Source organism: Fringilla coelebs, assembly GCF_963513975.1.
Source record: "Fringilla coelebs genome assembly, chromosome: 4".
NCBI lineage: Eukaryota > Metazoa > Chordata > Aves > Passeriformes > Fringillidae > Fringilla > Fringilla coelebs.
In genome coordinates, this window is record NC_140032.1 from 13,850,370 (window position 1) to 13,862,791 (window position 12,422).

Below are 12,422 nucleotides of genomic sequence, written 5' to 3' on the forward strand. Positions count from 1 at the left end.
CCACCATCAGCTTTCAGTATTGCACAGGCATTTCCAATTCAACACTGATGCCCTTTGCTGCCCTGCTCAACCTGCTGCAGGAGGACTTGCTGCAGCCCTGCCTTCATCTACTCCTCCAATTCCTGGTCACACACCTGCTAATACTTTTCCTTTCTCAGCAAAACTTTGGTGAATTTGGTGAGCTTAAGCTGAGACTGCAGGAAGGCACTAATGGAAGCCTTTTGTCTGGGCCAAAATCACTTTGGTCCAGCTGGCTCCTGCAGAGATAACATTACCAAGGTAATGGGGTAAGTGTAGGAAAAAAACTGCCCCACCTTACACAAAATCCCCTGAATTTCTCTCTTCTAAAACTTTAATAGAAACATGATGGTAGTATGATTTTGTTATTTTTGGCATGTGCCTCATGTAAGATTTGACATCATTGGCACCATAAAATTTCCCTCCTCCTTGTATATTCTGGGCAGCAGTGGACCATTCAGGCAAACCCAGCAGCAAACAACTTTCATATCAATAGCAACAGGCTGCAGCTAAGCTTTTAAGTAACACTTAGCTGAAATCTAAACTAGAGTTGAATCCTAAATTCTGCTCTTCCAAACTAGAAACTGAAGAAAAAAAACAGAAAGGAAAAATGCAATTCAGAAAATATTTTATTGAGTACAATACCATTTCATTGTAGGCTTTATAAAACACCGCCAACCTCTCTGAGGTTGAATACAGCTTGGGCAGGTGCACAAGGAGTGGGAGAGAGGGACAGCATCTGCAAATTTTCATGCAAAAGGCATAATATGGGATATTTGCATCCAGATGATACCTTGTCATAGTGCCCAAGTTTGCACTAGCTCACCAGAAAAAAAAAAATGAATCTACATTTAAATTTCATAAAGTATTGTAACAATCAGCTACAAGTTCAAATTTACTGGGTGTTGCCATTGCACATTCAACAACTAAACTCAAGATCATGAAATAAAAATCAATAGCTTGGATTGAAAGTGAGAAGCCTTGTGTGGAAACTGGATTAACTCTAACTCCAGAAACTGATGGTTAACAAGACATCATAACCACTGTAAATAAGGACAACTGCAGTTCTACCAATGTACTAACATCTAACTTCCATTTTTAGCAGATGGAAAACAAGGCAAATTCCTGGAATTTGGGTTAATCCCACAACACACATCTAATCAAGACCTGGCATTGTGGTTCTTGGAAGGAGATTAAACAAATAGTAGTCCATAGGCAATTTTCAGTTGCATGAAGCAACTAAAAACTCATAGAAAGCAGCCTTAAGTAGGGGACAAATGTGGCAATATTTATACGAAAGAAGTTGCTACTTACTGGAATGTAGCCCAACTAATTTTTATGGTGTGTTTATTCTGATGTATTCTGGTGTGATGGTAAAGCATAAATGCGCTATGAAATGTAGGAACAGTCAAATGCAGCCTTGAAAAAGTCTCTATATTGCTTAAATTCTCTCAACCATACCTCCTTGTGAAGTATACATACATTCAGAGACTGGAAGTTTTCAGGTTGACCATATTTCTACAGCTAACTGTATTTTATGAGCTGGTCCCCACTGAATCTTTAAAAATCTGCCATGAAACCTGCACTGTACTGCCAAAGAATTGAGGAGCACTTGTTATAACAGTGAATATGAACGTTAACTATAGCAGTTAATATATCAAATTACACAGAGACTTCCATTGTCCTTTGGGTGTGCATTTCCCAACATGTGTAAGTACCACCACTTTGACAGGAAATAATTTCATAAAGCAGGACTGAACGATTTGTTAACTACAACAGTATTTTCAAATGGAAAAGAAATTATTAATCCACACTTTAAACTAAGAAAAATGGAAAGATAAAATGTAGCATATTCATTAGCAATTAGAGAAAATAGTCCAGGAAGGCCAAAATATTCAAATAACTCAGAAATGTTCTGTCGAAATGAATGTCTTATTTATTAAAAAGACAACACATTCTCAAGAGAGCACCTTTTGCAATGAAATAATTTAGTTTCTTCATATAGACACATCATACACAATGTTAACAACCATGAAAAACAATACAAAATGCTTTCAAATTTAACAAGTAGAAAAATATAACTAGTATATATGGCAATTGTGAATCTAATACTGTACAGAAGTATTTATGGATTTTACAAATAAATAATAGCTTAAATGCCCTTTTTAAATCTTCTAACTGTACACTGGAACATAGGTTCTGAAGCTTACCCACTAACTTGCCACAAATGTGTGCCAGTCAAATGTTCTGCCCACGAGCTCAAAAAACTTCTTGTTGGGTTCATGGAAATATTCCTGCAGTTTCTCGAGTAACCGGGTGTCTACCTGTGGGTGTGCTCGTCCTTTGGACTCGTGTAAACAGCGCTCTCTCCCACTGTCCCTCAGGCAGTAGAACCCCTTAGTTTTATTGAAATAAAAGTTTGAAGCATTTATTTGTGGCGATAGCTTCAGAAATCTCTCTACCTTTTCTATTTCTGGGAAGGGATCTTTGATTAGTTTATCCCCATCTACAATGTGGATATGATCAAGAGGAAAATACTTCAGCCAGTTCTGCATGTGAATGTAGTATAAGCTTCTGTTTATTGCCTTGTAGTCCACATTGAGTTCACCATTTTTTATCAGGAACTGCTCAATGGATGGGTACGGCTTGTGCTTCTGCATGTGGTTGTAGAACACTTGGGTATAATCTGACAGTACTCTCTCGCTTGGGTCTCTTAAAATAAGGAGTAGTCTCATGGATTGGTTCATGTTATAAACTCTTTCAGGCACTTTAGGTGATGTGAAATATGCTGGAGTTTTTTCCACGGTGATCTGATGGGGATACGAGAATGGCATTTGATTAATATACCACTGCAATCCATTCTTGTAATGATCTTCCCAGTCAAAGAAGTGAACTTCACTTTCTGCCGCTGCAATATCTGGATGGAGACTCAACATCTCTAACAAAGCTCTTGTTCCACCTTTTCTCACTCCAATAATAATAGTCTGTGGCAGCTGCTGACATGATCCATTAGAATGAATGTTTTCCTTGAAGTCATTTTTCTGAGATGTTTTCTTTAAAAGCTCTCTCTGAACAGACTGAGAAGAAGTCTCAGCATTTGAATTTATAGCTGGTCTGGAAGGCACTATCTGAGGTTGAACAATAAGCAACACAGCTCCCAGCAGAAAAGCTGCCATGACAGAAGTTCTCAGTCTGGTTTCACTCAAGCGGGTGATGGGGCATAGACTTCCACCAAGAACAACCCTTAAAAGTGGTTTTTGTTTTGCTGAGCAAATGTGTATTTCTCAAGCAAAAACTTTGCTGAAAGAGGGAAAAGAAAAAGCACATTATTTTATATCCAGCCACAATGCAAATATCTTTTTCTTTTCAAAGCTGAACAAACTTTAGCTTTCCCAACTCCAGGCTCAGAGATAATTTAATGTAATTAATTGTTTTAAAAGACAGGCATATGTAACAATGCCATAAGAAAATTATTTGCAGTCATCAGGAGACATGAATATTATGGATCTTTCATTTGCACACAGGGTATTATTAATTATTATTTTTTAAAAATCTGATTTCCTTGGAGTTGAACCACAATCACAAAATAATTGTTTTTTTTAGTCTACAAGAATAGGTTTGTCTTAGAAACAAAACATAAAAAGGAAAAGATGTGGAGGGGACCAAAAGAGCATGCCTAAAAGCTAAGGGTCTTGTAGGATGTCTGGGAATTACAGCCTCTCAAAGAACCATGTAACAGGAACCTTAAAAATCAAACCTCCTCAGAAAAAGGCTCATGCAATGTAGATAGAGCTGTCCAACATGAGAAGGTAACACTCTCCTAAGCAGGAATTAAGAAGAGCTCTAGGTAAATAGCACACCAAGGAAAAGCTAAATTTTGTGTCATTTTTAAGTGAAGTAAACTTTTCCTTTGTGCTTACTTGTCTCTAAGGATAAAATAGATGGCTTGCACGCTGGCCCCCCAAAGAGGTAAGATAAAGAAACCACAGACTATAGTATGACTGAATCAAGAAAACACTAAAAGATCTGTGGTTCCTGACTCCATACTCAGGAATGAAAATACACAATGGGTACTTCTGAAGGTCATTTCAAGAGTTAGCCAGCAAGCTGTTGTGATGTAAAGAACTAAGTTTAGGCTTTATCAAAAGACTACTAAATACCACCACTGAACACCCTTTAAAGGTCAGGGTATTTTTAATGCAATGTTTGAAGTGAAATTGTAAAGATTTCACACATAGTAGAGCTGTTAGATTGTTGCAGTATGAGCAGACCGTGTACACAAGCTCCCTGAATTACGATGTCTCCCAAAGACTTTATACCCTCAGTGAAGGGCTGGTGTGGATTTCAGTATTGTCTAACTCCACTTAGAACTACAAGCAATGACAGCTGAGTACCTGACTGCTTTGCCTTAGCAGGCTACTGTAATTATGAATTTAAGCCTGGAACAGCACATACTGTGCCAGCTAACAAGGGCTGAAATATGAAATTACATATGAATAACCTGAGGAAATGCAAGGGCTAGGTTTTGGAAATTCTCCAGAGAATGTGAAAAGAAACTAATGACTTTTCCACAATAACCTAAGTCCCAGTGCAGCAAGGACTAATGATGTGTTTTTAAGTAATCTAAAGTTCTGTTTGATAGCTTTGCATTTACAGAGGTCGTGACTCCATCCTGAACGGAACAGGTCTGCTTCCTGATGTTTTCTACTGATTATCACTTCGTTGCTTTCCCTTTTCCCATTTTCAACGGGCTATAAGGCAGCAATATTGTAAGGAAGCAGAAAGCGAGGCTGCGAAAAAAGAGAAGCAAAGTGTAATGATAGATGTGAAGTTAAGAGAGGGCTTCCTTGTATGCCCACAGGCTTGGAGCTTGTGGGCATACCTTGTCTCAGGCTATTCTGTGATGTCTGATGTGAGATAATTCTGTAGAGGAATTTGGTTTTTTTCCATTTTTGGCCATTGTTAAGTTTTCTCTGTCTGGAAGAGTTGCATTTCATCTGTCATCATTAGTCTTCTGCTCTCTTTCCCTGTCCCAACCACTCCTCCTAGTCATTCTCAGCTTAATCTATACCACTTTTAACAAGAAACAGTATTAATAGCCCCATAGTGTGGCTGTTGATGGGGAAAGACACTGGGTGACAAAAAATTCTGTACAGGTAAATTCACTGAGCTATGCTGCCACAATATTCAGCAGTAATGGGAGCACAGGATACAGCACCAGCCAGATTGGATCATTGACTGATGGGCAGCTCAGTACACAAGAACAACAAAACATGAACTCTGTTGAATTTTAAGGTCACAGATTAAAGGAATAGCCACTTACTTCACAGTATATTTTAAGTCACTGGCTCCATAAATAGTAAGCCAGAGCAGTTGTCTTAACACCTTATTGGAAAAGCATAATAGGATTCCAGCAAGGAACAGGTTGAACTGTGTGGAAAGAAGTAAATTTAAAGCCTTCTGGTAGGAACACTTATTTCTTAATAGTCAGGATGAAATATGCTATGGTAACAGCCAAGTTCTGTAATAGACTATCTGAAAAAATTAAATTTTAGCTGCTGGTCTCATAGTGACAACACACCACTGGAATGGAGGAGGGGGGGATGTTGATTTTTTTTTCCCTGCTGTTGTTGGGGGATCTTTAGATTTTTAGAGTGTTTTATTTTCTCTTTGAGAAAAAAAAAATAATGCTATATATTAATTCATTTGGATTCTTAATTTGTAACTCATAGTTTACATAGTAGTCAGTTGCCAACTTTTTTATTCAAGCCTTCATGTGGCTGAATATAGCACAGGAACTTTTGAGAAAAAGACATAATAACAAGGTGTCTCCATTCTAGCTCTACTCTTGTCTTAGCCAGCATCTTTGAAATCAGAATATGTGGGATATTACAGGTCTGGTACCAGGGGCCCCACTTCAGGCAGGTTTTTGAGACTCAGTGGAGCTCTGCCTCAATGTCTTCCCATTGTTAAAGACATCTGTGGGGCACAGCTTTTTCTAAATAGACAAAAGCAACAGTTTCCTGTTCCAATATGAAATCTCATTGTAACATAGGAATATCTTTTGTTTCAGATATACAGAATTTCATTGTTCCTCCTCAGCTATTTGTTCAGGTGCACATTCTCCACTGCAGAACACCTCTACTGTATTGGTAGCATTTATTTTATGCACTTCCAAAAAACCATATCAGTAATTATGTAATTCAGAGTACCTATATGCTATTGTTTTGTTTGCAAGCAATAAATCTTTGTCTGCCTTTTCTTTCCATTCTATTTTGTTTCTTCCAAACTGTATAGGCCTGATATCTGGATCAATTATTTTGTTTTGTTAGACTAATGCAACACAATGGACATGACTGTCTCTAAACTGTGGGAGGAGTGGTCTTCAGGAATAAAGCAGCATGTAAATTGGTATTCATTCAGCTCTTATGTCCTGCATTCTCTTTAATGCTTTAGGTCAATCTGTAGTTTGCTGTCTAGAATTACAGTGGTTTACATAAAATGATGCAAATGTGTATTCCATAGCTTTATAATTTGTGGGTCTGAAAAATTCTTTCAGACCCACAAAGAGGCATGCACTGAGGAGTTTAAAGCAGGCACTTTGCCAAGTATACTTTTCAGCTTTAAGAATTCTCTTTACTGCATCCACAAGTCATGCAGAGCATACATGACTTCACTTGACGACTCTGGATTCCAAATTAGTTCAAAAAATTTAACTGACAGCCATTACTTTTGTATTTGCTACAAGTAAATGAGCAAGTTGTGAAAGAAACACAGTTTATGTTAAATGGTGCTTTGAAGATTATACCAAGACTTTTCAAAAACTCTGATTGCTTTTACTTAATCTTTTCTTCAGCTTTCTCCAATTAATTAGTGAAATGTGCCATCCTGTTTATTTAACCAGATTCAATGTGGACTTTATTATTAAAACCTCTTCAACAGTAATAGTAACTTGGAAACAAATAGAAAATTAAATCAGTAATTGCAGAATGATGGCCAGAGGCTGTCATATGTCATTGACTTTTAGGCATGTTTCAGTGCTCTTTGAAACATATATCACTATTTTGTAATTTTTGATATTTCTTACTAATATAAAAAAGTATTTTAATGCCTCTGTACGTGTGTGATCATTGACATTGCCTAAACCATCTAGATTATATAGACTTCTTATTTTAATATGCATTAACAAAATAAAGTAGTTTTTTCCTGGACTGGTAACTTCATTTTTGCTGGGAATTGGACAGGATTAGATTTAGCTCTGAACTTTCACAAGAACCTCGAAGTTAGCTGCCCAAGTGGTAGGAAGAAGCATAAGGAGTCTCTGTAGGGCAGTCAGTAAGCATCGGGCAGAGTCTTACCCCACAGAAAAAGCCCACAGCAACACACTGAGAGGTTCAGCAGAGCTAATGGGACCCAGTTACTACCAGGACAGTCACCAGGAGAGGTAAGACAACATCCTTTCCATAAGCAGGCAAGTGACCTCACCTTCATTAAAAAGAATTTTTTTCCTGGTTCTTTAGGGACTGTGGACAAACAGGTTAAATTTCAGATGGCCACACTTTATTTCCATGCAGAACTGAATCCCTTCACTAGAGAGATCTCTGCACAGCCATCTAAAAATACAGTCTGGACTGAATGAGAACTATACTTCACTTGCTGAAGTCTGTCTGTAGAGGGAGATTAGAGCCAAAAATCTGAGTGAGACACTATGTTCTTATAAAGAATACTTAGTTTTGCTGATGTGATAGAACCTCAGGACAGTTTGTGGACTGTATTTTCCCTTGCACATATTTGGGCACACAGTACTGCAATAAGACTGACATTGCTGGTTAAACCAAGCAGTTGTGCAGTACAACCCACACATCTGCTATGCTGGCTTCTTCTCTTGGTAAAAAAAAAAAAAAAAATCCCCTAACTGAGATAACCAACTTCCTAAACTGATAAAGACTCAGTTAAAGACTCAGTGTTCTGAACATTTGTATTCAGCGATGTGCTTTAAAAAAAAACCAAACTGGAGCAACTGCAGTGGACTTGAAATCCTTCAAGAACTCATTGATATGAACAGTATATTCCTATCCTCTAATAGTAGACTCTGTCCACTTTAAGATATATTGCTTAGTTGTTTATATTGGCTCAAGTGCCACTTTGTACCCTGATAACATAATAATTCCCAGTACAGCTATCACTTAAAGCTCAGCCAAGAGCAGGAAAGAAAAGGGAGCAGGTTGTTTTGTTTTTCCTTTTAAATTTAATTCAATTTATGAAATGAGTTTCTTGAAACTATATTCTGCATTTTTTTTTATTTTTATCTATTAAGCTGTATCACAATGCCCTCTCCATGAAACCATTCTTCCTATGCTTCCCACTGCATACACTTGTGGTTTTTAATCCCATTTTAACAAAAGTTTTAAACAACATTTGCCAACAAAATGCTTGAATTCTAGTTTCCAGTAACTAGCTACAAATACTTTCCTACATTAGTGAGTGCTACAGAGATAGGTGGAAGGAAAGATATAAGTAAAGGAAATAGAACTACACACTACTGAAGGTCTCTAAAACCATAAACTATTGATCACACCATGATATATCAAAAAAAAGTCATTTGCATGTTAAGAAGGGACATGAAACTACATGCAACTGTATAAACCTGTCTTACAGTGCCTACAGTACATTTCCCAAATTACATTAAAACTGCTGCACAAACAGCAAAGATTAAACCATGGCTTTAACTTTTATAGTCAGATGTTAAGAAATCTAATAATAATTTCAGTGCTGCTAAGATGAGATACTGTCTATCAGCACTAAAAGTTCAGAAAAACACTTTAAAAGGTTGTTAAATTTTGGGAAAGGGGAACTTCACTAAATGAGAAAGGCTGACTTGGTAGGAAGTATTTTTGGCTGAAATCTGCTGCATTTCTGCACCTGCTGTGATAAATACAGTTTATGCAAATTAGATAGGCCACCAGTTCATGACTTCTAAAGGAGTTCAGCTCCAGTGTGAGCAGTAAGGTAGCAAATTTACAATAGACTATGGTTATATATAACATGCTCTCTTTCTTAAGGCCAGAAGGGACCATTCTAGTCTTTCATGGCAAGAGATCATAAAAATTGTTAGAAGAGAAAATACCCTAGATTTCAGAGAACCTCATGCAGGTAAAAAAAAATGGGACATTACAGCAGAATAAAAATAACTTGAAAAGCTCAGGATGCAGAAAATTTTTTGTACTGAATAGTAATATGGAATCCCCTTAACCCCTTCTAGCAATTTTTTGTAATACCTGTCAGGATTCAATTTTTTTTGCAAAGCGGGTACACTGTACCACTGCCTCCTCTACCCCCTCCATAAACCCAAATGGTCAATTCAAAATCCAGAAATTACTCCCCACCCCACTTTCCAAGCAAAATGGGTCACATTCTAATTAGGAAGCAGAAATCTATTGCACAGTTAATAGAGTTGCTTCCTAATTCATCAAAGCTGTCCCCAAGAAAACAGCATGTGTGAAAAGATGGCTCTGTCCTGTCTTGCCCCCTCTGAGTACAAAGGCTCACCTTAAGTGGATGTATTAAAATAGGGAACACAGGAGACTAAGAAATCCCATTCTCATTTCCTCTGCCAAGCAATTTCTTGCCTCTTACACAGGAATATAAGTCCTGTTTCAAATACCAGTAATTTAAAACAAAAATAAAAACAAACAAACAAATCTCCACACCTCAAAATAGTCATTTAGTTCATATTCCAAGTAGACTTCTGTGTCTTCCACTCTCCTGCCTTCAGAATAACATTGGAGCAGGGTGAGTACTGGTGAGGTCATCACTGTATTAGACTTAGCTAAACCAATCAATTTACTAAGCAAAGCACTACACAGTGACCTGGAGGGAACCCTCATGTTCTGGAGTGACAAATGAGATGACCAGCATGATCTCCCATCTTGGTCAGCCTTAGCATACCGCAGTTTTGTTTTTCGCATTATCAAAAGTTTTCATGGAAATCCATCAGCTCTGACTGATTTTGGGCTCTGATATCTTATGCATTGTGAGTGGCATTTCTCAATGAGGGGAGAGATCCCAGGTTACTGAGACTAAAAAAAACATTTTTTGATTTCCTCTAATGAAAAGCAGAAGAGTTATGTTTATCTGTACATACATGCATGTATTGGAAAATGTTTTCCACCCACTCTGTTTTTCTGCCTGTGTAAGCATATGGCTAGTTCAGAATAACCAAGGTAATATCCTGACAAGGGGAGGGACACAGACGGGAACCTGGCAATCCTCAGGCTGGAATTTGCTCTGTCAAATTAGGGTCTCTCCACTGCAACAAACAGCTGGCCTTGCTTCAGATGCATAACCTTCCTGCTGACCTACCAGAGGTAATTTCGGTTATGCAGTATCAAAACCCTCTGCGTTGTTGAAAGAGGAGGAAAAAAGAGGGTGGGTCCTGAAAGGGTGGATGTGCAAGAGAGAGCTGAAGTTGATGCCAGTGACTGTGCTCTTACTGAGAGGCGCTCATTTCTGAGCAATGGGAGAAATTCACTTATTCGAGAGTGTAACAAACGCTGGCAGATGTAAATTGCAACAGTTATTATATTTATACTTACAAATTAAGCTTGAGAGCCAGAGAATATATAGGCATTCACCAAACTGAATGTGTTGTACTGTGTTCCATTTGCCATACATACTGCAGAGGCTCTCTCTCAGTGGGAGTGAGCACTGCATGGATCTCTCATGCCAGAAACATGCTCCCTGCAGACATTCTATCCCCATGCCATTCAAGCATGATATTCCTAGAACTTCACAGGTATTTTTTCTTTCCACACCAAAATCCAAAGAGGAACAGTCTTGAAACTGGGAAAGCTCTTAACCCACTGCACTGACAGAGAAAGGAAGGAGAATAATGTACTTTAATTCCCAGTCAGGTGAAGTGATTGAACTGCCTGTACTCAGCTGTGTGCCCCCTCCTGAGCTTTTGAATGTCTGGCTGGAAGATGAGACCAAACCCAAACTCTTCCATCTGAAGGCTACTACCCCTCCCTCTCAGCATCCTTTTGCCCCCAAAAGACTTGAACTGCACACACCTATATCCTAGGAAAGCACACCATGAACTGCAGTAACCAAGCCTTTGCTGTACTACTCTAGGGTGCCAGTCCTTCAAAGCAGAAACGAGCTCGAATTAAGGCTTTGTGCCCTCCTGCCAAGCCCCAAGGAGCGCTGTGCCCCCAGCCCTACGCAGCTCACCAGGTTCCAGTCGAGCACGCTGCATCCCGCCGGCTCCAGCATTATGTGAGGGAGCGAGCGGATCGAAGATGCTCAGCAGAGCTTTTATAAGTGTTCTCCCGTCAGGCAGGCGCCCCGCTTCCAGAGCCCTACCACTCTGCCCTTACTTGTGCTTCTCATTTTGCCACAAGAGAAAGAAGATGAAGAAGTACCCAGAAGCCGCACCTGGCCAGGTGCTGCGAACACTTTGCTCCCCCCGCCGCTTTCTCTCCTACCCCCACCGTCCGCGCTGCCTCCCAGCGCCTTGCTCCGTGAGTCCGGAGGGCTGAGGCAGCGCCGCGCGTCCCTGCCGCGGCTGGGACCGCTCTGCGGTGCCGCCCGGCCGGGCAGACGCTCCCCAGCCCCACAGCGGCGCTCGCCTGCCGCGGCCGCGGGGCTCCCACCTGCCGGCAGCAGGTGCCGGGCGGCCGGCGGCGCCGGGCAGCAGCGCCGGAGCTCCCCGGGGGCGGCAGAGCCCATCCACGACCGCCGGCACCCTCGCCCACCCCGAACTTCCCACACGGCCAGGGCAGCGCCCGGCGCGGCGCTCCCCTCCGCGGCACCCGCCTCACTCACCGCCGGGGCGCGGGGCCGGGGGGCAGCGCTCGCCCCGCTCTTCCATGGGCGCCCGCGGGTGGCGGCGGCGTCCGGGGCAGCGCGCCCGGCGGCGTGCGGGGGCTGCGGGGGGCTGCGAGCGCCCGCTGTCGCCCGCCTCGCCCGGCCGGCAGCGCCGCAGCCCGAGCCTGGCGCCGGCTCGTTTGTAGGGCCCCGCCCGGGCCGCGTCACGGACAGGCCCCGCCCGGCCCGCGGGCTGCGAGCGCAGCGCCGGGAGCGGGCAGCGAGGCGGCGGCCCCTCCGTCCGGTGTGCGTGCCCGCGAACGCAGGGCGGTGTGCTAGCGCGGGGCTCGCCCCAAGAATGCCACAGCTCCGGGGAAACGAGTGGCTGTGCGCAGCAAACGCACCTGCCCCCGCCTCCATAAATCCTAGAATATCTTGAATTGGAAGGGACGCACAAGGATCTGGGAGTCCAGAAGGGACGCACAAGGATCAAGGAGTCCAAGTCCTTCGATTGCCTCCTTCCTGTACTTATAAAAATACCACCCGTGCGAGGTTGCATGAATAACAGACTTATAGTACTTGTATTTACTTTTTCT

The 12,422-nt window shown here is 41.4% G+C and overlaps 1 protein-coding gene across 1 annotated transcript; it reads right to left on the reverse strand.

Moving 5' to 3' along the window:
• Nucleotides 1-660: 660 nt before the first annotated feature.
• HS3ST1 (heparan sulfate-glucosamine 3-sulfotransferase 1) lies at nucleotides 661-11,988 on the reverse strand. The gene is made up of 2 exons (XM_084205193.1): nucleotides 11,845-11,988; nucleotides 661-3,318 (listed from the first exon to the last, which is right to left on the reverse strand). The coding sequence occupies exon 2, from the start codon at nucleotides 3,192-3,194 to the stop codon at nucleotides 2,232-2,234; it is 963 nt and encodes a 320-aa protein (XP_084061319.1). The 5' UTR covers nucleotides 3,195-3,318; nucleotides 11,845-11,988; the 3' UTR covers nucleotides 661-2,231.
• Between the last annotated feature and the right edge of the window lie 434 nt (nucleotides 11,989-12,422).